The sequence below is a fragment of the Jaculus jaculus genome, chromosome 3, assembly GCF_020740685.1.
Source record: "Jaculus jaculus isolate mJacJac1 chromosome 3, mJacJac1.mat.Y.cur, whole genome shotgun sequence".
In the NCBI taxonomy this organism is placed as follows: Eukaryota; Metazoa; Chordata; class Mammalia; order Rodentia; family Dipodidae; genus Jaculus; species Jaculus jaculus.
Window position 1 is genome coordinate 64685261 of NC_059104.1, and position 26336 is coordinate 64711596.

Consider the following 26336-nt stretch of genomic DNA (forward strand, 5'->3'; position numbering starts at 1 on the left):
GTCTCAAGATGGCCTTGAACTCATGGCGATTCTCCAACCTCTGCCTCCCAAATGCTGGGATTAAAGGCATGGGCCACCAGGCCGACTCTACCTTCTTCCTTTAAATATGTGCATTACAGGGATTATAACTCAGTAGTAAAGTACTTGCCTAGCATGCAAAAGGTTTAATCCCCACTATCACCAAAAACTTTAAAAAAAGCAACATCTGCATTGCTAACTTGAGTAGCAGAGACCATATGAAGTCTATGGGTTAGTAACACTGGAAGAGAAGAATGGAAATGTCATTGGATAAATGATGAAGTCATTAGAAAAAAGGCAACGAATTTCAACAAGGACAGTGAAAAGCAATATACCCAGCCAAGAAAAATAATATCTATAAATAAAATATGATGAACGTACAAGCTATAAATAAATCTAAGAGGAAAACATCAAGGTCACACAAGATGAAAATCCGACAGCCAGCCAGCAACACATAACTATACTTGTAAGAAGCAAACATAATCTAAGGCTCTGTGAAGTAGGTCCTTGTGCAAGTGTAAAATCTTCACTGATACTCAAAACTGATCAGATATTCTCAGGATACTGTGTTGAAAAGGAATACTGAGGAAAAGTAAAACTTGGAAGACATTCAAAGATGATTAAAAGTGAACCAAACTTCTGAAGATTAAGAAAATATATTTATAGCCTAAAAGAAGACAGAATATGCAGATACAGAAATGACAAGGAAAAAAAGTAACAATTCCACACATCTCATACCCACGGGAGTCAGAGCTACTTGGCTCCCTTTACAGCTCAAGTCCACTTGGTCTTCCAATTTTATTTCTTTACTACATTTGTTCTAAATTTTGCAGACCATTAATGTAGCAGACCACAAGTTAAACAGTAAGATTCACTACTTGATACTGATATTTGACTTTAGTATACTGTGCAGAGGTTAATTATTCCCTGCTCAATAACAAAGATTTTTAAGAACTGGCTATAGCAAGTGGATTTTAGGTTAAGAAAGAAAGAAAGAAAGAAAGAAAGAAAGAAGGAAGGAAGGAAGGAAGGAAGGAAGGAAGGAAGGAAGGAAGGAAATAAAGAAAGAAAGAAAGAAAGAAAGAAAGAAAGAAAGAAAGAAAGAAAGAAAGAATGAATGAATTAATTCATTAAATGAAACATGATGATGTGGGAAGTCCCTTGGGGGAAGGCCTTTTAAAACAGCTAAGCTTTCTCTTTCTGACAGGTAAAAGTATAACGTTCATAAAGGTAATGAATCTTTGCATCTCCCCTCCAAATCTATAAAATTTCATTATTTGGTGCTAACATGAATCAAATGACAATTTGGTATTCTAATGGCCAGGGGTATGGCTCAGTGCTAGAGTGCCTAACATTGAGCCCATCAATACAAGCTGAACCAAAACCAAGCTAAAAAACTCGCCAACCTTCACACCATTCTAATTTACCTAGAGGCTACAAGCTAGAGAAAGTGAAGGTACTAGAAAGTAAATGATCCCAAAAAGGGGAAACCAGAAACGCAAAACCTGGTTATGTACACACACACAGCAACAAGAAACAACAAGAAACTGAGAGACAGGAATAAGGAAAGTTACAGCTCAGCTCAAGGAGATTCTTCATAGCTTCCCAGAATACACTCAAAACAAACCAATCAAAACCTACAGGGAAAACACGCAAATTATGGCTTGCACCACACAATTACTAGATGTACTCAGCAGTGCCTTCCTCTAGAGAACAGATGCTAGGAAGCTACAATGACTGGAACAAGGGATGGTGTCAGTTTGTCTGTATTTTTGTCAGCTAAAATCATTTTTTCTCATGTACTTTTCTTACTTCAGTATCCTAAGAACCAAATGCTTATTCATAAATAATGCTTATTTCTTTCTATTGTCTGTCATTTCTTACCCTCTTTTTGACGTTCTCTTGCCTATGCCTTAAGTCTCCAGTAACAATCCTTAACTACTTCAGAGACCACAAAAGTACAAAACTGACAACATTTATCTCAGCACATGTAATTCTGTTCACATGATTCTTCCTAACTTTCCCCTTATTCTCAAATTACTACCATTTGTTGACTTTTCTTCTAGGCCTATCTCCATAAAACACAATCCCTCTGTTCTCTCACTGAAACCCAAGTGCTTTAACACAAGCTATGCCATTGTGTTTTAATTTCAGTTTTTCTGAACTTCAAAAAGCATTACTAAAGAACAAACCACCTTTGCTGGAATTGTAAATGAGTTGGGAACATAAATTAAAAGGGTCTACTGAGCCACAGTGAGTACTAGATCCATGATGCAACACTACTCCACCTAGTGGACTCATAACCTCAAAAGAGGTAGGCTCCACATTGTAATAGTGAAACTCAGGTCAGGAATGAAGAAAGAATCACCTTTAATGCCTGATTGAGTTATCTGCCTCTGTGTGCACATGTGGCTGTGCACATTGGGATCTCTTGCTGTTGCACACATCCATTATGTAGGGAGCTAGAGAATTGAACTCAGGCTAGCAGGCAATAACTTCTGAGCCATCTCCTCAGTCTCAGAATGGGCTTTTAAGGTGACTTCTATTTTATTGAAAAGTGTTACAGTTCTGAAACACACTGAGCTCCCTCAGAGTTTGGCTAATCTGAAAAAAATCAGATGAAGGAATAAAGATAGGCATAATGTAAGATAAAGAGGAAATTAGACCAAGTCTTGTATTTCCCAGCCTTAAAATTTTATTTAATGAAATCTGACTAGGTTTTCTAACATAGTTAACTACGTATGAGACTTCAGTTTTCCAGCATGTCAAAGAATACAATACTTTCCTCTGAAAGAGTGTACTCACACAAGAAAGACAAAATTCAAAAGTAAGGAGTACTTTGCCATACTAACATGGAATTCACCCTCTTTAGGACTGTAACATTTTTCTGTTAAACTGAGAACAGATCAGTGTACAATACATACTTGTAATAAAACGTCCTTATAACATGTTTCAATAAAAATTTTAAAATTACAAAAAAATTGAAGCCGGGCGTGGTGGCGCACGCCTTTAATCCCAGCACTCGGGAGGCAGAGGTAGGAGGATCGCTGAGAGTGCGAGGCCACCCTGAGACTACAAAGTGAATTCCAGGTCAGCCTGAGCCAGAGTGAGACCCTAACTCGAAAAACCAAAAAAAAAAAAAAAAAAAAAAGAAAAGAAAAGAAAAAAAAAATTGAGATCAGAAACCTAAAAATACACTTCCAAAATATTTTGAAAAATATTTTTATTTTTATTTATTTATTTGAGAGAGAGAAAGGCAGATAGAGAGTGGGCATACCAGGACCAACAGCTGCTGCAAACGAACTCCAGATGCATGAGCCACCTTGTGCATTTGGCTTACATGGATCCTGGGAAATTGAACCATTGTCCTTTGGCTTTGTAGGCAAGTGACTCAACTGCTAAGAGAGAGATGGCTTAATGGTTGAGGCGCTTGCCTGCAAAGTGTAAAAGCCCAGGCTTGACTCCCCAGAATGCAGGTAAGCCTGACACACAAGGTATGCACGTGCACAAAGTGACATATGCACCTTAGGCAGCACATGCATCCATAGTTAGATTGCAGTGGTTAGAGGCCCTGGTGCACCAATTCTCTCTATTGCTCTCTTTCATAAAAATCAATCAAACAAACAAAAAACCTGCAAATAGAGGGGGAGGACTGGAGAGAGAGCTCATTGGTTAAAGTCACTTGCTTGCAAATCCTGACTGGCCCAGGTTCAATTCCCACTATCCGTGTAAAGCCAGATTCACAGAGTAGCACATGTGTCTAGGGTTCTTTGCAATAGCAGAAGGCCCTGGTGCACCCATTCTCTCTCTCCCTCCCCTTGTAAATAAGTATTTTTTTAAATTGCAAATGGGGAAGATATAGTTTTAAAAAATCTAAATGAACCAAAATAAATATTCCCCATATTTCTTTTCTTTGCTGCCTCTTCCTTGTCCTCCTTTCCCAACTCCTTTTCTAGAAAAGGTCTCAATGTATAACCCAGACTGGCCTCAAACTCAATCTTCCCATCTCAGCCTCCTACATGCTGGAATCACAGAGGCCCATCACCATGCTCAGCTCCCTATTTTTCATTAATGATGTATTTTATGCATACTTCAGCATAGTCACAGTGCAAAATTTTAGAAGACATGAAAAGAATCTCTCATGAATTCAGTAGGCACCAAAAGGTAATTTCACACAGTACTCATTAACAAGAAAATATCACAGGCACAAATATTTCATCCAAAATTGCCACATGACACCAATTTCCTCATCCTCTTTACTTCACAAACCTGTAATTCTACTTAGACACTCAACAGATTGTGCCCACTCTTCTTCCAAATCACTTCTGGTTATAGTCACTGTATACTTCCAGCCCACTCTGGAAACTAGAACCAGTTATACCTGTTCAGCATAGCACCCCTGTCCCAAGCCAGTCCTTAATTCAAAAGGATATAGCTGCTTCTGCATTTCATCTATAGTTCTGAAATGCAACAAGATTTAAACCACTGTGCCAAGCACCATGGCAAAATACTTAACTGAATATTCTTCCCTCTTAATCACTGTGTTTGGGGACATTCCATTCAATCCATTGCCACTTAAGGGTGACTTCTAGACAATGAGGTCTGGACAGAAATCTCCTGACTAAAGCTGGAAACAAATCTATTGCTTTCCCAGTAAAAAGATGAAAACTAGGCTGTGCCCCCATTACCTGTTTATTTTTCCTCAAGTCTAGAATGTGGGCTTAATATGTGTATGGGCCTTCTGTCAGGAAAATGAATGCCACATGGTAAAAAGCAGCCAGGAGGCCGGAGAGATGGCTCTGGTTAAAGGTGCATGCTAGCAAATCCTGATGGCCTGAGTCCGACATCCTACCTAAAGCCATGGTGCATGCATCTGGAGTTTGTCTGCAACAGCAAGAAGCCCTGGTGCACTCCCCGTCCCATACTCGCAAATAAACAAATAAATAAAATAGTTAAATGATAAAAAGCAGCCAGGAAGACCCTATCCTGTGGCATCAGCAAGCACCAACAAGGCTCTGCATCTGCCTTTACACAGGAACAGACCACTTTGCACAGAGCTACAGTGGCAAGAGGCTGCTGTTCCACTTGCTGAAGTCCAGTCTGAAAGACACAATCACCTGCCATTCTTCTACTCTGAATGCCTCCACACTGAAACAGGCAGTTTCAAAACCTCTCTGCCTGAAGGTTTGGCAGTTTCTTTCCAAAGACAAATACCTAGGTATAAAAATAAACTAGCACAACCACCAACAAGTACGACTCTTGGATCTCAAAAGATCGCATACTAAATACATTACATGAAGTCACTCGTAAAAATTCTGCAAAGGCACAAATCTAAGCTAGACCAGACCAGTGGCTGCAGGACAATTAGGGAGGCCAACGAAGGACTTGATGGAACTGGGGACAGAGAGCTGGAACACTGTTCTATACTTACTTATGGTGGTGTTTATGTAACTATCTTGCAAAGGCTGAATTACACTGTAATATTTCATGTCTTAAATTGGAATCAGAGGGAGGGACCTTACCTTTCACAAAAAGCCTATATTATCCCTATGTAACTAAAATTAATGTTTCAATTATAGGCAACTCATATATATTTTTCCTACTTCTCCCATTAAAATGAGTTTTAAGGGCTGGAGAGATGGCTTAATGGTTAAGGCACTTGCCTGTGAAGCCCAAGGACCCATGTTCAACTCCCCAGATCCCATGTAAGTCAGAAGCACAAGGTGACACATGCCAATTCTCTTTCTCTCATAAAAAAAAAAAATGATTAAAATGAGTTTTAACTGCCAAGAATCTACTCCTGCCTGGTTTTGTGACCTTAGGCACTAATAGAAAAATGTTTGCCTTTTCAAATACAGGATGTTTACATCTAATTTTCAAGCTAAGCTAGAGCAAACAAGTTATTCAAAGGTTTAACTTCCACTGAAATATATTCAAAGGTTGCTGAGATTTCCTGCTAGCACTAAAAACCAGTAGTCTTCTGTCAGGAACATTTTCCATGTAATCACTTGTTGCACAAAACCACAAGAGGGCATAGTTAACAACTATTTGGGAAAAAGCTACTTTAAAAACAAGGCTTTCAAACACAGCTTGATTTGGTTTGTCTTGGTGATGAAGCTTTGATATTCAAAACCACAGTAGTTTAGTCATCATGGTGGTGCAAGCCTTTAATCCCAGCATTCCTGAGGTAGAGGTTGTAGGATCACCATGAGTTCAAGGCCACCCTGAAACTACATAGTGAATTCCAGGTCTGTCTGAGCTACAGTGTGACCCTACTCAAAAAAAAAAAAAAAAAGCCAGTGTGGTAACGCACACCTTTAATGCCAGCACGTAGGAGGACTGCTATGAGTTCAAGGCGATCCTGAAACTACACAGTGAATTTCAGGGCAGCCTGAGCTATAGCAAGACCCTACCTCAGAAAACCTAATTCAATAAATAAAGGTAGTTTAATTTCAAGCCTTATTTACAGATATTAATATTTACATGCATTAAGATGTCTGTCTATGGTACAAGGGGATAGAAACAGACACCAATATAAAGGCATTCTTACTTCTTTTAATCTTAACATATTCAACAATAAAACCAGGGGCCCAAGGAGATGGCTCAGCAATTAAAGGTGCTTAGTTGCAAAGCCTACCACTCTGGTTCAATTCCCCAGCCATCCACATAAAATTGGACAGGCATTCGACTGCAGCAGCAAGTGACCCTGGGACACCCATACACTTACTTAAAATTAAAAAAAAAAAAGCTGGGCGTGGTGGCACACACCTTTCATACCAGCAGTCAGGAGGCAGAGGTAGGAGAACTACCATGAGTTCAAGGCTGCCCTGAGACTACATAGTAGATTCCAGTTCAGCCTGGGCTAGAGAGAGACCCTACCTCAAAAAACAAAACAAAACAAAAACCAGGCTGGAGAGATGACTCAGTATAAAGCACTTGCTGTCCAAGTATAAGCACCCAAGTTTGGATTCTCAGAACCCACATAAAAGCCAGATGTTATAGCACCTGCAATCCCAGTACAGCTACGGGGCAAAGAGAGGCAGAGACAGGAGAATACACTGTAAGTGCATGGGCCAACGAGCCTGATGAATGAAGCAGTCAACATGAAAGGTCTGCCTCAAACAAGGTGGAAGGTGAAGACTGACACCCAACGTTGTGCTCTGACCTCCACATGCACACACGAGCACACACTGTAGTGGTTTAAATGTGTGGCTCCATAGACTCAGGCTTGTATCTCGAGTCTTCAGTGGGCAGAGCAGTTTGGAGCTTTGGCAGTTCATGCTTGCTGCCGGTTTGGTGGTGTCTCTCTGCTACTGATTTATGGAAGAGAGCCAGCTTCTTCTGCCATTGATGATGTTCCCCTGGATCTGTAAGTGTGAAATAAACCCTTCCTTCCCATAAGCTGCTTCTGGTTGGATATTTGTGCCAGTAGCGTGAGCTGGCTGCAACTCACACAGAAAAAAAGTTCACCAGTGAGACAACAGAGGACATCTATGCTAAATCAACAAGGAGATATTACTTAAAGATAAGTCATATTTGCCAGGCCAAATTTACCAACTGGTGCAGTGGTGGCATGTCTACTATGGGGGAAACCAACAGCGCTCTGATTAGACTTGAGGCCTGCTCCACAAAAGGGAATTTCTGTCTGGCACTGAAACAAAACAAAAGCCTATGGCTGGGGAGGTCATAAGCCCTTGGTGAAAAACTACTGTTGTTTGGCTAAATGGAATCCTGATGCCCAGTTCTAAGCTGTTATAATTTTCATTTTAGCTAGTAAAGAGAAAATCCAGTTCAACAATTTTTTAAGTTTATACTACAGCTGTCTATATTACATAGCAAGCATCTAATTTTCCACCACAAAAGAACAAATGAAAAAAAAATAACCCTCAACTTCACATTAGTCAATCCTTTGCCCTAAGTCATCCAGCTCTGCTGAATACTCACGTGTGGAGCCAGAACTGAGACCTTGCTTAGTTGAGTGAAGGACAGTGGAACAGGGAGATACTGACAAAGCTGCTGAAGTGAAGGCTAAGGGGGCTGACAAAAGGAAGGTCACAGTAAGGAAGCCTCACTTGGCCCAAACCCTGTTGGATGTGAGAGAACAGGATGGATGGTTGGGAAGTGAAAGAGAAAACACAGTTAATACATTTTTGAATACTGAACTACACACTCATCTGTATAAGTAAGAATAAGTACATGCTGAACATCTAACTTACTACCACCAACAATCAAATGTAATATAGTCAAAGAGGAAGATGCCCAACTTGAAAACTCAGAGGACTCATAAAAGTGGCTGAACCAGCAGAAAGGAAATATGATGGCAAAAGGGTGGTCAGTGGCAGGTATACAAAGCACGCACACTTCTCCTGAGGCATGCAATGTGACAAAGGCAGTGGCGAAGGGGTCTACTCGTGTTGAAAATCACTGGGGGTAGGGGTAGAACTGAAGAAAATGTTATAGACAGGCATCAGGAGGCTCAGGGAGAAATCAGCTGGAACCCCTGTCAAGAAGGCCTCATACTTCACAAAATGTTTCTGCTCTTGTTTTATTTGATCTTTGCATATGAATCCAAACTTCTCATCCTCTCTTCCCCCTTGAATTCCCCCCCCCCCCCGTTGCTTTTAGGACACTCATTTCTTCAGCCTCTCTTGCTCCCACTGGATAGTCTTACCAACTTTCACTATTAGGCTTTTAAATGTTGCGTCTCAAGAGTCAATGCTCAGCAACTTCTCTTTCACTTTTCCCTCTTGAAGAGGAATCTCTTCCATACTCACAGCTTCTTACAATCTCTATTCCAGCTGGAAAGAAGGGATTCAGTGGAGGAGGAATTTGGGAGGGGAAAAACCGAGCGTAGTGGGAGGAGACTATGATCATGATTTCTATGTATGGAAGTTAACAATAAAAAAATTTTAAAAAGCCTATCTCAAGCCCAGGCTAGGCTCAAGACCCAATGTCTGCTCAAAACATCTTTGTGGTGAACTGAATCCAATGTCCTTCTTAACTTCATGGGTTCTGAATGGCTGGTCCCCAGCTGGTGGTAGTTTGGGAGGTGGAGACTTACAGAAGGAGTTGTGTTGCTTGGGGTGGGCTTTGGAGTCTTACAGCCAGCTCCCCCTTGCTAGGGCTCAGCTCACCCTCTGGTTGCTATCTTCCACCTGCTGGGGCAGATCTGGATGCCCAGCTTCTGCTTGTGCCATGCTTTTCCCTACCATCATGAAGCGTCCCCTTGAGATTAAAAATACCCAACCATCATCTGCTTTTAGTTGGCTGTTTTTCCCCAGCAATGAGAAGGTAACTACAATAACCTTCAAGTAGTAGATGTCTCAGGATCTCCTCAAACTCAAGTGTTCAACATGAGCATTTCAGCCGGGTGTGATGGCACACGCCTTTAATCCCAGAACTCAGGAGACAAAGGTAGGAGGATTGCTGTGAATTCGAGGCCACCTGAGACTACATAGTGAATTCCAGGTCACCCTGAGCTAGAGTGAAACCCTACCTCAAAAAACAAAAAGGAAAAAAAAAATCCTCAAACCCTGTTCCCTCTCTGTGTTCCCTGACTTGCTAACAGCTATAACCTTTCACTGAGGTATTGGAACCTCAAACCTCTCCTCAATCTCAACACTATGCAATCACGAAGTACTGCCCATTCCCATCTACCAGATGATTTACATTCACCACATGTCCACCCCCACAAGTACCACTCTTGTGAAGCTATCATCTCTTACTGCTACCCACAGTTCCTGAACATGTTATTGTTTCTGTTTTGTTTTTGAGGTAGGGTTTCACTCTAGCCCAGACTGACCTGCACTCACTGTGTACTCCAGGGTGTCCTCTGAACTCTGCGTCTCTAGTGCTGGGATTAGAAGCTCAGTGCCTGAACATGTGAACATGCCAATCTGATCACTACTCTCTGGCTTCCTTGCTCTTTCTTAAGAGTTCTGAGTTCAGTCCAGCCTCCTTTAGTCTTGGAAAGCTCTGACCTTCAGAATAGATGAGGTCCTTATCTTGTTCTATGCCCTACATAATAGAACAAAGGCATGGAAGTTCCTTACTAGAAATGGAATATGGCTCCAGATTTCTTTCGTTATTTATGGTTTAATTTATATAACTGTCAGTGCTTCAAAACCTGAATAGAAACTGAGAGTTACTAGTCCCTGTTTATTCCTCTGTGTAAAACAGGAAGAAAAAAACAACAGATAAAAACAAAAACAAAAAAATTTTCCAGATACTTGAGGATGTTGATGTCATGAGATTAAAAAACAAAAATGTAGCTATATAAAGCAGCCACCAAAAAGAGACAAAGAGGTTCACATCCAGCACATCACATTCTTCACTAACTCAAACTATTGCACGGTCCCAACTCCTTGTTTGGCCTTGCAACTGTCTGAGGCTCCCTTGTCACCACCACACTACTCACCAAGGAACAGCAGTTCATTCAACAAATATGTGTTCTTCACATGCTCAATTCCAGATACTGTGCAAACTGCTGCAGAATCAAAATGTTTACGACCAGGGCAATCATAATGGAATGTGATCAATACTACTGTGGTTATATTAACAAGAAGAAAAAAACAATGTTTTACAGTAGTTTGGTCCAGGGACTGGAGGGTGACCCACACAACACACCATAATCTAAACTGTGCACAACATTTAGTTCAGCTAACATGGTTTTCCTAGAAAGACTTTCTCCAGGAAGATTGTGACAGGCTGGAACTCGGGCAGCAGTGACACAGGGGAATGTTGCAAAAAGGGAGACAAGTCAGCCTTACAAAATAAATACTATTCTGTCGAGAAGCAAAGGGAAGACATTCTTGTATAGCCTAGTCAAATGACCAGATGCCTTCATTTGTTAACCAGAGATGTTCTTAGAATTGTTATATTCATCAAGTCCATGCTAAGAGGCCTGACCATGCTTGTTAAACATTAAATTTCTAAGCCAGGTATCGTGGTGCACGTCTTTAATCCCAGCACTCGGAAGGCAGATGTAGGAGGATCACGGTGAGTTTGAGGCCACCTTGAGAATACACAGTGGATTCCAGGTCAGCCTGGGCTAGAGTGAGACCCTACCTTTGAAAAACAAAACAAACACTGTAAAAATCATTCAGCCTTTTTCACAATACATATACAAAATGTATAAGGAGGCTGGGCGTGATGGCACACAACTTTAATCCCAGTACTCGGGAGGCAGAGGTAGGAGGATCACCATGAGTTCAAGGTCACCCTGGGACTACAGAGTGAATCCCAGCTCAGCCTGGGCTAGAGCGAAACCCTACCTCAAAAAACAACAAAAAACTAAATTTCTCTGTCTGTCTCGCCATCCTTTTCCCTGCACCCAGTATGTATAATATGTGTATGTATATATATGTATATGTGTACACATGTGCACATGCACACACACCATCTTTATTTTGCTGTGCTGATAATTAAATCCACGGTTTACACATGATAGGCAATCACTCTACCACTGAGCTACAACCCTAGTCCTGATGTTTATGTATATTTTTACTGAATTTGCTTTCTTCTCAGTTGATTTTGAATCTTTTTTTTTTCTTTTCAATGCAGCAACTCGCACAAACAACTCGCTTTATTACTCTGAGCAGTTGCCTATATCATGTTGGTGACTAAGGCAGGGATTTTAGGATGAGGGAAGAGGTAAGGGCCAATAGTAAACTTTAACTATTGAAATGGTAATTTCAATTGCCACTCCAGGTAGTAGGCCAGAAGCCATTAGGCATCTTGCTGAGTCCTAGCTGGCCAGAGACAGGTCGCCAAACTTTAGCTAGGCTCAGGAAGTTCTACTAGGCCTCACACCTGGGCCTTTCAGGGCCCAACATCTCCCCCTTTTGTTTTTGTAAGAGCATGAGTCACTGTGGCCCCTGTCTTAGGCTGTCCCCCTCTAGGGATCTTACCCATCATTGAATACCAGGTGTTTAGCTCTCTGAGAAGCCACCCCATGGCCTGTCTTAGGTTGTCCCCCTCTGGGGAATCTTACCTGTCATTGGTCACATGGAGGACAGGGGAGGTGACAGTGTGATTTTGAATCTTTATTCTACTAATTTCCCTCAAAATTCTCTCTAAAGCCTTAAAAAGGCAGTAACTAACTTTTCCAGAGCACTACAAATACAAATACAAAGCGAGTTCCTCTTCAACGAGACTCCCAACTCAGTGTGGTTTTTCTCCAGTGACTAGGAGAGGTGCTGAGTCGTCCAACATTCACCCTTCTTCCTCAACCCCTTGGGAGGAACCAGCAGGCCTACTCCCTCGTCAACACTACCTACATGCTGGGGAGGAGCCTGGCACATAGTGAATTCAGTCAGCCTGGGCTAGAAAGATACTATCTTGAAAACAACAAAAATATAGTAAAACAGGGATGGGGACACAGCTCAATGGTACAATGCTTACCTAGTATTAGCAAAGCCCTAAATTCAATCCCCAGTACTGCAAAAATAAATAAGCAGGGCTGGACAGATGGCTTGATGGTTAAGGTGCTTGCCTACAAAGCCAGAGGACCCAGGTTCGATTTCCCAGGACCCACATAAGCCAGGTGCACAAGGTGGCACCTGCACCTGGAGTTTGTTCGCAGAGGCTGGAGGTCCTGCCATGCCCTTTCTTTTTCTCTCTCCCTCTCAAATAAATTAATAAATAAATATAAAGGGAAAGGGGTCCTTAATAGGATGGCATTGTATATATGTAAGTAGAAGAATAGATTAATGGAGGTGAAAAGGCACAAGTGAGGTCAGGGGAAGAGATCGAGTAAGGAAAAGTGGGAGGGCTAATCAAAATCTAAGAGAAATACAAAGAACTCAAAAAAAATAATAAGGAATCAAACAAGCTAATCAAAAAATGGGCTATGGAGCTAAATAGAACATTCTCAAAGGAAGAAATACGAATGGCATATAAGCATCTAAAAAAATGTTCTACGTCACTAGTCATCAGGGAAATGCAGATTAAAACTACATTGAGATTCCATCTCACTCCTGTCAGATTGGCCACCATCATGAAAACAAATGATCATAAATGTTGGCGGGGATGTGGAAAAAGAGGAACCCTTCTACACTGCTGGTGGGAATGCAATCTGGTCCAGCCATTGTGGAAATCAGTGTGGAGGTTCCTAAAACAGCTAAAGATTGATCTTCCATATGACCCAGCTCCTAGGCATATATCCAAAGGACTCATCTTATTTCCTTAGAAGTATGTACTCAACCATGTTTATTGCTGCTCAATTTATAATAGCTGGGAAATGGAACCAGCCTAGATGTCCCTCAACTGATGAGTGCATAATGAAGATGTGGCACATTTATACAATGGAGTTCTCCTCGGCAGTAAAGAAAAATGAAGTTATGAAATTTGCAGAAAAATGGATGGACCTGGAAAGGATTATACTAAGTGAGGTAACCCAGGTCCAGAAAGCCAAGCGCCACATGTTCTCTCTCATATGTGGATCCTAGCTACAGATGATTGGGCTTCTGTGTGAGAAGGAAAATACTTAGTAGCAGAGGCCAGTCAGTTAAAAAAGAGTTGTAAAGGGAAGAGAAAGGAAAGGAGGAGGGTACTTAATAGGTTGATATTATATATATGTAAGTACAATGGTTGAGATGGGGAGGGGATATGATGGAGAATGGAATTTCAAAGGGGAAAGTGGGGGGGGGGGGGTATTACCATGGGATTTTTTTTTATAATCATGGAAAATGTTAATAAAAATTAAAAAAAAGAAAAGAAAAGAAACTGATTCAGACTGGAGAGATGGCATAGCAATTAAGGCACTTGCCTGCAAAGCCTAAGGACCCAGGTTCGATTCTCCAGGTCCCACCTAAGCCAGATGCACAAGGTGGCACATGTGTCTGGAGTTTGTTTGCAGTGCCTAGAGGCCCTGGCACGCCAATCTCTCTCTCTCTTAATCTCTTTCTCTCCTCTCCCTCTCTCTATCTCTAGTAAATAAACAAATTTTTTTAAAAAGGAAAATAAACTGATTGTCCACTCAAAAAAAAAAAATCTAAGAGGATATAAGTAAATCATATGGAAAACTACTTATTTGGACAATGGAACACTCAGGAGCCATAGATTGTTACTAGAAAATTTTCAGTGCCAAGGACGGGATATCTTTCAGTAAGTTGTTGGACAGGGAGGTCCCTGATACCCCCAAAACATTACAGGCCATTGCTGAGACCCTTGGTTTCCCAGCAGGAATAGATGGTAAGACCCTATTACTGAAGACACCACATACTTGGGCTGCAGGGCCACTAAGAAATCCTGCTGGAACTGAGCTGATAACCTCCTCCATGTAGACCAGCTGACAGAAAGCTGGAAGAAGCTATTCTGCATACAGTTCAATGGGAGAAAGAGAAATCACAGTGAAGATACTCAACAGTGGACACTGCAAGCCTTCTATTTGGCCAGCCGTACCAACTGAGCCAACGGGTGCAATAATGGCAGGTTTGTTATGGTGGAAACCAACTGCCCTTTAGTTGGATTGGAGCCCTGCTCCATGGGAGGGAATACATCCCTGATACTGAAAACCTACAACAGGGGTAAGCCATGAGCCCTAGGGGTGTAACATCTTCTGCTGTCTGACTGAATGTATATACTATACTCATTGTGGTGGTTTGATTCAGGTGTCCCCATAAACTTAGGCGTTCTGAATATTAGGTTCTTAGCTCATGGGAGATTTGGGAATTAACGCTTCCTGTATTGTTGGGGGCAGGCTTATGGGTACTATAGCCAGTTTCATCTTCCCAGTGTTTAGCACACTCTCCTGTTGCTTTTGTCCACCTTATGTTGGCCAGGGGGTGATGTCCACCCTCTGCTCATGCCATTGATTTCCCCTGCCATCCTAGGGCTTCCCCCTTGAGCCTGTTAGCCAAAATAAACCTCTTTTTCCCACAAGCTGCCCTTGTTTGGATAATTGCTACCAGCAATGTGGACCTGACTGCAACACTCATCAAACTGCCCAGTAAGTACTTCTTTTAATGTTCATACCTATATATTAATGCTACTCTCACTTTTGATAGAGAACCTTCTCTTTTCAGATGACAGTGACCTTGGGATGACTCAGAAAGCATCAGAAAGCTGGGAAGAAGTGACAGGAGTGCTCAGCACTGCAATATTTCTATCAAACCTTCCAAGGCTCAGGGTCTGTTGCGGAAGAGGTGGCAGAAAGAGCCGGGCGTGGTGGCGCACGCCTTTAATCCCAGCACTCGGGAGGCAGAGGTAGGAGGATTGCCATGAGTTTAAGGCCACCCTGAGAGGGCAGAGTTAATTCCAGGTCAGTCTGGACCAGAGTGAGACCCTACCTCGAAAAACAAAAACAAAAACAAAAACCAAAAAAAAGAAAGAAAGAAAGAATGGAAGAGCCAAAGGAAGGGTAGGACTCCTTACAATGTACTCCTCCAGACACAAAGTGTCCTGGATATCCATGACCTCACAGTGCCTGACACTACCTACACAAGACCACCATAATAGGAAGAAAAGATGATGACATCAAAATAACAGAGACACTGATTGAGGTGGGGAGAGGATATGATGGAGTGGAATTTCAAAGAGGAAAGTGGAGGGTGGGAGGGCATTACCATGGGATATTGTTTACAATCATGGAAGTTGTTAATAAAATAAATAAATAAATAAAAGCCAGGTGTGGTGTCTCACACCTTTAATTCCAACACCTGGGAAGCAGAAGTAGGAGGATAGCCACAAGCTTGAGACTGCATAGTGAATTTCAGGTCAACCTGGGCTAGATCAATACCCAACCACAAAAAATATATAAATAATTTTAAATTTATTTAAATAATTAAATAATTAATAATTTAACTATATATATAAGAGAATATCTTTTCACCTTAGGAGGTCTTTATTTTTTAATTCCAGGAAAAGTATCTGACTCTAAATGTACATACACCTGGTCATTCTAACAGCTCTGACTTGGTCTCCTGCTTCAGGATTAAACATCTGAGAAGACAGTAAAATAGAATCTAGTCAGATTCTCCACGAGTATATGTTAGCTGGCCAGCAACTAAACTTTCCTCACTAATAAATGTATAATCACAAGTCATATGGTAAGTCTTAAATTTCTTTCTTTGCTCCCTCCTTCCCTGACCTCAAACTCATGTAGAAAAGAATGTCCTTGTACTTCTGATCTTCCTGCTTCTGCCTAAGTGCTGGGGTTACAGGCACACACCCTCACACCCAGTGTATGTGGGGCTGCAGATAAACCTAGGGCTTAGTGTATGCTAGACAAGCAGGCTAACAACTGAGCTACATCAACAGCCCATATCATACATTTTAATAGGATTAACTCACCCACTATTGTCCCAACTACAAACATCTAGTAGGCGGAATACAGTAGCTCTCTTTACTATAGCATATAGTTCCATTAGGACTCATTTGCTCTGTTTTGCTTTATTTATAAGACAAGGTCTCATGTAGCCCAGGCTGGCCTCAAACCTGCTATGTAGCCAAGAATGACCTAGAAGTTCTGATCTTCCTATGCCTGTATCTCCCAAGTGCTAGACTGCACTGTTCTTAGTAGCACACCTTTAATCCCAGTATTTGAGAAGCAGACATAGGAAGATCACTGTTGAGATCAAGTCCACCCTGAGACTATATAGTGAATTACAAAGTCAGCCTGGACTACAGTGAGATGCTACTTCAAAAAAATAAAAATTTGATGAATTTAATTAATTTAAAAACATTACTTTTTTACCCCAAAGCCATCAAGTAACAATATTCTCAAAATTACCATGTATTAATCTGATGAATAAAATTATGGCCAGTCATTTTCAGTAGAATATAATGCTAAAAACAACCAAATCTCTCCTTTCACATTACTTATTAGGGTCAGACCAGCTGTTACTTTGAGTCTCTCAGTCTTGCCACAGTAAATGTATTTGTTAGTTCAATGCTCTTTACTCACTTCCTTCTTTCTTCCCTCCATCTCGCAATCTCCTCTGGTGTGTCTAGCTTGATCTTCTTCATACCAGGAGCATGCATCTAGGGGCAGAGAGCCTGCTGAACATCAGGAAGCACACAACATGCTTCTGACTAAGTGAACACTTTGCATTCAACATTAAACTTACAACAGAAACCATTTTAAAACTAAAAAGTAGCTTTTATCTACACTTAAATGACTTCTTTAAAGGAAAAGGAATCTTTTCGCATGTGTTTAGATCAATGCTATTGACAAGAAAAAGAACAGAAACAATTTTGGTTATAGTAGATGTAAAATCTAGTTTCTCAACTGGTATTAAATACCCAAATAAATGACTTAACCAACCCAAACTGAGGTTGACAGCTGAAGAATTAGAAGACATGAGAACTTCAAGTAGCATGCTTTAGTAAATAATAAAACTGACATAGTAGAACTAGCAGACAGTGGATTCAAGAAACTTAAACGCAAGCCCATTCTGAGACCTTAGGTAAATCACTTTTTAAAGATGTATTAAATGGAAAATATTTACTTTTGCATAGTTTATGAGAACAAAACTGAATAAGAAACGTAAAATTTCTTTACAAAGTGCAGAATGCTCCTTTAATGTTACTGTTAGGCTACATAAATTAAGAACTTGCGAAAATAACAGATCAATAAGATTTAAAAAAGGATGAGGTTAAGAAGCCATAAGAGCTTACATTTCTCCAATGGAACTGGACAATCTTCTCATGGGCACTAAAAGAGCAATCTATTTCAGGACACTGTAAGAGTATAAAACCGAAAAATTGAATGTTTTCACATAGTTTACCTCACCCAAAACCTATAGCTACAGCTATACTCTGGTCATATCAGTCATTCTACCAATGTGGTATTTCTGCTTCAGTCTTACGTCAATAGCAAAACAACAGTTGCTCCAAACAGAGCTGCATTTATAAAGGAATGACATCTTCTATGCAATCAGCCCCAGAATGCAGTTCAGTCACCTTTCCTTGAGTAAAGTATAACATCATCAATATTGTGGAATGTTCTTAATTACCAAAGCTGAAGGGCATTCTTTTTAAATACTTTATTTATTTGCAAGTAGAGAGAGAATAGGCACACCAGGGACCCCAGCCACTGCAAATGAACTCCAGATGCATATGCTACTTTCTGCCATCTGGCTTTGCATGGGAACTGGGGAATTAAACCCAGGTCATTAGGCTTTGCAGGCAAAAGGTCTTAATCACTGAGCCACCTTTCCAACCCCTGAAGGGCATTGTTCTAAATGAATATTTCTAAACTAAAATTTTTCTTTTTATAAACTTTTCTTAAACATTTTAAGTAGTTTTTAGAAAACTGGGGGGTGGGGGTGGGCTGGAGAGATGGATCACCACTTAAGGTGCTTGCTTGCAAAGCAAAAGGCCCAATTCCCCAGATGCACAAGGTGGCATATATGTCTGGAGTTCATTTCCAGTGGCTGGAGGTCCTGGTGTGCCCATTCTATCTTTCTCTGTGTGTCTGCCTTGTTCTCTCTCTCTCTGAAATAATAAATATTTCTTTAAAAAGTCTGGCTGAACATGGTGGTGGACACCTTTAATCCCATGGAGAGGTAGGAGGATCACTGAGTTCAAGGCTACCCTGAGATTATAGTAAATTCTAGATCAGCAGGAGCTAAAACAAGACCCTACCTCAAAAAACCAAAAGAAACAAATCTGGGTGCTGGAGAAATGAATCAGCAGTTAATGCACTTGCCTACAATGCCTAAGAACCTGGGTTCAACTTCCCAGTACCATGTAAAGCCAGATGCACAAAGTAGTACATGTGTCTAGAGTTTGTTTGTATGCCCATTCTCTCTCTCTGCATCATATAAATAGAATTTTAAAAATCTGGACCATCCTGAGCATCAGTGAACTATGGTAATCACAGTGTGGTTTTAGGGCCAAGGGAACCATAGAGGGAGAGAACTCACGAAGCTCCCTGGGCAGCAGGGTGAAGGTCCAGCCCTCTTTTCTTAGGAGAGAAGGGCACTCCTTCAAGGTGCTGCCACACCGTCCTTCTATCAGTGAAGCAATGGGCTCCCTGTTCTCAAACTGAAAACCACAGGTGCAGGAACTCCATGTCAAGTCATCAAACAACATTTCTATGAAAATTATAAACTTATGAAGAAAATAAACTTAGAAATTCTTTCAGAAGTACAAATAAAAGGCCATTTGATTGCAATCACACCCTCCAAAGCTCACTGAGGAAGTGGTGGGGTAAAGAACGTAGGAGCCAAAAGAAGGGGAAGGGTACTTTGCAATACTCATGACTTCACAGAGGTTGGTACTACTTACACAAAAGCTGCATAATATGAGTGGAAAAATGATGACATCAGACAGGAGAGACTAGCTAGAAACAAGAAGGAACTCAGTGGAAGGGGGCCTCAGAAGGGAGGTGAGAGAAGGTTTGGGGAGGGGATTATGATCATGGTACATGGTCTATATAAATGGAAGTAGTCAATAAAAAGGTTAAAAAAATAAATAAGGCTGTTTGGTTACATAAATTCAGAAACCTACCTTTGTATGTTCGGACATGTGTTTGTCATACTTTTCTTGATTTTTAAAACCACGATCACAGGTATCACAAAAGAAGTGAAAAACTGGTTCCTTTCTTTTCTGCAAATAAGAAGAGACAATAGGATTTTGGTGGAAAACATTTGGCCAATAATAAAAACTCAACTATACCAAGTATACATACTTCGACTTTTCTTTTCACATACCTGCTATATAGGAGGAACAGACTTCTGAATAGATTTTGATTAATGAATAATCTTATTTCTTTTATTTTTAGCAACTATAATAACAAAAGCCAGGTACGATGATAAAAATTTAAATCTAAACAAAGTTAATACAAATTACTAGTAAACTCAAGTTGGTAACCCAATTGAGATTATGTACAGAGTCTGCTAAGTGGATCTTAAAGTAAAAATTCAAGGAAAAACATCATCTCATTTTTTTTTTAAAGTCCCAGGCTAGCCGGGCGTGGTGGTGCACACCTTTAATCCCAGCACTGGGGAGGCAGAGATAGGACTGTCGTGAGTTCAAGGCCACCCTGAGACTACATAGTGAATTCCAGGTCAGCCTGGGCTGAAGCAAGACCCTACCTAAAAGAAAAAAAAAAGAGAGAGTCCCAGGCTAACTGGACTACACAGGGAGACCTGTCTCAAGAAAGAAAAAGGAAGGAAGGAACGGAGGGAGGGAGGCCGGCCGGCCAGAACTGTAAATTAGGGTTATGTCAGAATAAAATTCATTTTGATACAGCACTGGGCCTGTGAACTATAACCAAGCATTACTCCAAACAAATGTTAACACTTGTACTGAAACAACTGCAGCACTACAATAAACTATGCCAGACAGTATACATGCAGGCTGAGCAAATACAAGCTATTTTAACTTAGAAACATTAAATTTAATTTCACTTGAATTTAATCCAGAAATATCATTTCCTAAACTTTCCTTGTACATTAAAAGGCAAAAACATCCCTTGGACCGGGCATGTCGGCACACGCCTTTAATCCGAGCACTTGGGAGGCAGAGGTAGGAGGATCACCATGAGTTCAAGGCCACCCTGAGACTACATAGTGAATTCCAGGTCATCCTAAACTAGAATGAGACCCTACCTTGAGAAACAAAAAACAAAAAAAAAGCTCCTGGTACCAATCTACAGTAAAAGTTAAAACTTCATCACATTTTATAACACATTTATTTGTAACTATAATTTTCGATTACTTTTATTTGATTCTATACTGAAATAGATTAAAATTTTTCCATTTTTCTATAATTTCTCCATTTTCTTCTCAAAACTATTTTGCTTGAACTTTGCACTTACAGCTAAAATCCTTAAAACTCCAATATACTACAGTTCCACTGTGTCCATCCATAATGAAATGTAAAATCTGAGGATCATGACAGAAACAAAGACAGGAAATAGCATCACAGAGATCAAAGATAGCATCACACTCAACAACTCAGAAATACCTTTTTTTTCTGTTTTCTGTTAGGAGGCAAATTGAAGTCAGTGAAGTTTGCATCATGCTTCCGTGAAAAGTAGGAAGGTGTAGCTAAATACAAAAAGAGATCCATTTAAGTTTGAAACTATACGATTTTTTTCCCCGATTTTTCAAGGTAGGGTCTCACTCTATCCCTGGGTGGCCTGAAATTCACTATGTGGTCTCAGGGTGGCCTCGAACTCACAGAATCCTCCTACTTCTGCCTCCCAAGTGCTAGGATTAAAGGCGTGCACCACCACGCCCGGCTTTCTAACTTTTTTTTTTTGAGACAAGGTCTCATATAGGCCAAACTAACCTCCAACTCCCTACTTGGCTGAGGATGTCTTACTCCTGATCCTAAAGTCTCGTCTCCAAAGTGCCAGGATTACAGGGATGCATCACCACACCGGGTGCTAGAGATCGAACCCAAAGCCTCGTGCATGCTGTACTAAATAAGCTACACCCCCAGCCATATATTCTAATCACCCTCTAATCCATGCAATCATAACTTTCTAATATGTAGTTTTATTGCGTATGTGTCCTCGTATACCAGGGAAATGGGAAACCCCGTAAAGATAAGGACTGTATTTTTGTTCACTCCTATTCCCGGTGGATGGCTGGATTCAATGAATACACTGGAGTCACCAGGCAGAGAAACTCTTCTCACAGGTCAGACGTGAGGCTCCACAAGTACAAGGCAGAGTTGAGGCAGGAAAGGGCGAACTGGGAGAGGGAGAGCGGTGGCACGAGGACCCGCAGCCTACCGGGAGAGCTGTGGGGCTTCGCGTGCTGAGGAAAGCCATCAGGAGACGGTCTCCAGTACCACGGCGTGGAAGCCTCGACGTTCCAGGCAGGCCGTCCATGGAGCAGCTGAGGCCGAGAATCTAGGGGCGCCTGGGCGTCGAAGGGGGGCTGCGCCCCGGGAAGAATGTGCGCATCGAAGGGCGGCGGCGCGCCGGGGACAGGCTGGGTCTCCGCTTTCGTGCCGGGGTCCGCCCCCGCCGCGGGACACGGCGACAAAGGAGGCGGCGGCGGGGGCAGCATGCCCCAGAGCGTCCAGGCTGCCTGCGGCGGGGCGGCGCTGCTCAGCGGGCCCAGCGCGGGGCTCAGCTCCGGGGCAGGAAGCCACCGCGGGGGAGCCGGCTCAGCCATGCCAGCCGCGAGCAGGACTGCGCTGGCGCTGCCATAGCGCGTCACTTCCGTTATATGACAGCGGCGGAGCGGCCAACTGCGGAGCGCTACGTCATCGGGAGGCGCCGGAACACGCCCCCTGCTCCTTGCGCGGCTCGGTCAGTGTTCTGCGCTGGACTGACGTGCGCGGGTAGGTCGTCGCCGCGGATGGCGAGGGACCTCATCGGGCCGGCACTGCCGCCTGGCTTCAAGACCCACGGCTCGGCGGAGGACGAGGAGCGGGACCCGAGCCCCGGTAAGCGGCCATGTGCTTGTGCCCGCTGCCCTTGCGGAAAGGCAGCCGGGAGGAAGCGGTACAGACCCATTTATCTCTGAATAGGAGCCGGACTAATTGTACTAATTGATCAACACACTTCTGGCCATTTATTTAACCCTCCCAGGAGCTGTATAAAGAAAAATGATTGATTATTCCCATGTTACAAATAGGACTCCGACGCCCGAACAGGTGCCTAGATTAAACAGCCCAAATGTGGTCCTAACCTCTCTTCTCTGTTTTGGCGTCTCCTTTCAACAGCGACCTGTCTTCCTGACCTTGCGTTCTGTCATTGCATCTGACAGCCCAGTGCCCTGTCCGAGTGTTCTGTGTACTTCCTCAACTCTAGGTGTCTCCTGGCCTACCTGACAAACTCCTATATATCCTTCAAGGCCCCCCTTAAGTGTCATTTCAGGGAACACTTTCTAAACTCTCCTGAGCATCGAGCCACTGTACTCAGTTACACTGCATATATAATACAACGGTGTTTGAACGATTTGTTCAGAGATCTGTCTTCACCATTTCTCTATGGTTTTCTAACTATAACACATGATAGGCATTTCGTAAATACTGAAGACCCGCCTTTCAGACTCTCTCTTGCATATCTGTCTTTAATGTTTGTTCCAGTTTGTAAGCTGGGATTACTATAACTGGAAAAGAAGAAAAATAAGACAATCCCAATAATTCCTAGATTTATTTTGTTTGCTTGACTACCCAGAGGTGATGCCCCCACTGGAGAATTCCTTCCTGATCTCATTTCTACTGTAGCCATTTTAAAAATTATTTTTGTTTAAGCAAGGAAGTTTCCACATAAGACTGAGGGAGTGTGAATGAATTCCACTGGATGAATACCTGCAATTTACTTACACATTTTACTGTTGAAGGACATTTGAGTAGACTTTGGGTTTTTGGCTGTTACATAAAGTGCCACATTATAATACATGTCCTATGCCATGTAACAATTTCAAGTCCTACCAATTTACCAAAGTTCTCAGCATGTATGAGAATTTTAGAGGTTCCACATTCTCCTAATAGTTTCTTTTTCTTTTTTCTTTATTTCTTTTCTTTCTTTCTTTCTTTCTTTTTTTTTGCTTGTCTTAAATTTTTTATTTGTGTTGGGGTGAGCACAGCCGTGCCAGGGACTATTACCTCTATGAACAGAACACCAGATATCCCACTTTCTGCATCTCGCTTTACATGCATGGCTAGGGAATTGAACCCTGCCTAGTTGGCAGGCTTTGCAAGCAAGTGCCTTTAACTGTTGAGCCATCTCCCCAGCTCCTTTTCTGTCTTGTTAATCTGCTTTGTTGAACTATCATGCTAGTTTTAATTTTCATTTCCCTGGTGAGAAATGAAATTCACCACTTTTTATATATTTTCTAACCACTGGGGCTTATGTCATGATCAAGTTTTTTGCTTGTTTTCCCATGGGATTGTCCAATTTGTCAAGTATCTTTATGTAGTCGAGACATGGATCAGTTTTCAGGTAAATGGAGCACAAATATTCTTGAGAATTCTGTGATTTTCTTTTCACACTCTCAGTGCCATGGCATCTGGCATTAATGTCTACATATGATAGGAAGGGATGAAAATGTCCTTCCTGCCCACTTAGGCGTATCTGGCTGTGGTGGTTTGAGTCAGGTTCCCCAGCTGATGGCAATTGGAAATTAACACTTCCTGAAGGCAGTGTATTGTTGGGAGTGGGCTTATGGATGTTATAGCCAGTTTCCCCTTGCCACTCTTTGGCCCACTCTCTTGTTGCTATTGTCCACCTTATGTTGCCCAGGGGGTGATGTCCACCCTCTGCTCATGTCATCATTTTCTCTGCCATCATGGAGCGTCCCCCTCAAGCTTGTAAGCCAAAATAAACCTGTTTTTTCCACAAGCTGCTCTTGGTTGGCTGATTTCTACCAGCAAAGCAGACCTGACTGCAACACCAGCTGACCCGGCACAAAGCACACCAAAAACAGCTTGTGGGAAGAAATGGTTTACTTTGGCTTACAGACTCAAGGGGAAGTCCATGATGGCAGGGGGGAAATGTGACATGAGCAGAGACTGAACATCACCTCCTGGACAACAGCAGCAGGAGAGTGTGCCAAATACTGGCAAGAGAAATCTGACTATAACACCCATAAGTCTGCTCCAAACATCATATCTCCTCCAGAAGGCTCCAGTTCCCAAATTGTCATCAACTAGAGATTAAGTCCTCAGAACACACAAGTCTATGGGGAACATCTGAATCAAATCAGCACACCATTCCTTCTTCATTGTACTATAATAACACTTTGCTTGTAAGTTTGGTGACCATATGTACATGTATTTTTTTCTTTCTTGTTCTCATAAACTATACATGAGATCTACCATATCAACTACTTTAAAATACACAGTTCAATGGCTTTAAGTACATTTCCATTATTGTGCAACCCTCACCACTATCTATCTCCAGAACTCTTTCTGTCTTGCAGTAATCAAACCTCTATCCATTGAACAAAACTCTGGGCTGGAGAGGTGGCTCAGCAATTAAAGGCACTTGCTTGCAATGTCTGATGGTCTGGGTTCATTCCCCCACAGAACCTATGTAAAGCCAAATGTGCAAAGTGGTGCTTGTATCTGGAGTTTGTTTGCAGTGGCAGGAAGCCCTGGCTTGCTATCTTTCTCCTTTCCCCTTTGCTTGCAAATAAATAAGATATATTTATTAAAGTACTCTGCATCCCTTTCCCCAGTACCTGTTATCATTCTACTTTAAAAATTTGACTGCTCTAAGTACCTCATATCAGTGGAATCAGACAATAGGGGCTGGGACTGTAACAGTCTTATTTCACTAGCATAATGTCCTCAGTGTTTGTCTATATCACATACATCAGAATTTCCCTCAAGTGAGGACTCCTGAGCCCAGTTTTACATCTGTGTTTTCCTACACATGGCACTTGGAAAGCAACTGACCAGTTCAGAGGAGGGACATGGGAGTAACTGAGTCAGGCTCATGAGCAAATAAGGACATTTTGCTGAGAATGAGATTTGCATTTAATGTAGAATATGTGTCCTACAATTGTAGCTGAAATTAGTGGACGTGACTTGTGGCAGATGAAGGATTACAGTTAGTGTCAGAAGGGCCCAGGATCCACTTGGCTTTGCAAAATAGCATCTGGATTATGTGGATTGGTGCTGAGATCTTTGCATCTTACTGTTCTTTCATAACAATGATCTCGAGAGATATCTCCAGAGTATGTATTTGATTGAAGCTTACTCATTCTATCTCAAATCTACAGGACTCCCCCCCTAGAGTCAGGCAGACTGACCTTCCTTCCTCTCTCCCCCCCTCCATCCCTCTTTTAGTTTTTTTCAGGTAGGGTCTCACTCTAACCCATGCTGACCTGGAATACACTCTGTAGTCCCAGGCTGACCTCAAACTCACAGTAGTCCTCCTATCTCTGCTTCCTGAGTGCTGGAATTTAAGACATGTGCTACCATACTGGTACTTTTTTTTTTTTTTTTTTTGGTATGTTTTGGCCATCTAGTCTCTAGTCACTTTTGGATTTTTTGATTGTTTGTTTGTTTTTGCCTTCCCTTTAATTACTTCGGCCCCTGCTTCAAATGGACTACAGAACCCATCCAGTGTTTTTTCTTTATCTATTGTTATTTTTTATTGTGAATTTTAAATGTGGATATATTGTAATTTGATTGTGCTCTCATCACATTACCCTTTTTTGTCCCCTCTTCCTACCCTTATTCCACTGAGGACCCTCCTCTTTTAAGGTAGTCCTTCCTCTGTTTTGTTGTCTAATTCCTTTTTCTTCTATGTCAAAATGTTGTTAGGCTCAGAACAGTGCAAGTCTTGTGGGGTACTGGTAGTCCCTGTGGAACCACGAATACACCAGTCAGTTCATGCTGGGACTACAGTGCCCCACAGTGCACCTTCCCACTTTGTGGTTCTTACTTTTTTGTTT

General features: G+C 41.8%; 2 protein-coding genes across 2 annotated transcripts in view; one reads left to right on the forward strand and one right to left on the reverse strand.

The window, feature by feature from the left end:
* Positions 1–22097, reverse strand: part of Nufip1 (nuclear FMR1 interacting protein 1) — a 42834-nt gene extending 20737 nt beyond the window's left edge. Inside the window, exons 1-5 of the mRNA XM_004665862.2 lie at positions 21710–22097; positions 20935–21017; positions 19474–19572; positions 17638–17700; positions 16925–17001 (exon numbers count right to left, since the gene is read on the reverse strand). Of these exons, the coding sequence (XP_004665919.2) occupies positions 16925–17001; positions 17638–17700; positions 19474–19572; positions 20935–21017; positions 21710–22097 (710 nt within the window). The remainder of the gene's footprint in view (positions 1–16924; positions 17002–17637; positions 17701–19473; positions 19573–20934; positions 21018–21709) is intronic.
* Positions 22098–22224: 127 nt separating this feature from the next.
* Positions 22225–26336, forward strand: part of Gpalpp1 (GPALPP motifs containing 1) — a 44751-nt gene continuing 40639 nt past the window's right edge. Inside the window, exon 1 of the mRNA XM_045146507.1 lies at positions 22225–22371. Within this exon, the coding sequence (XP_045002442.1) occupies positions 22284–22371 (88 nt within the window). The 5' untranslated portion in view covers positions 22225–22283. The remainder of the gene's footprint in view (positions 22372–26336) is intronic.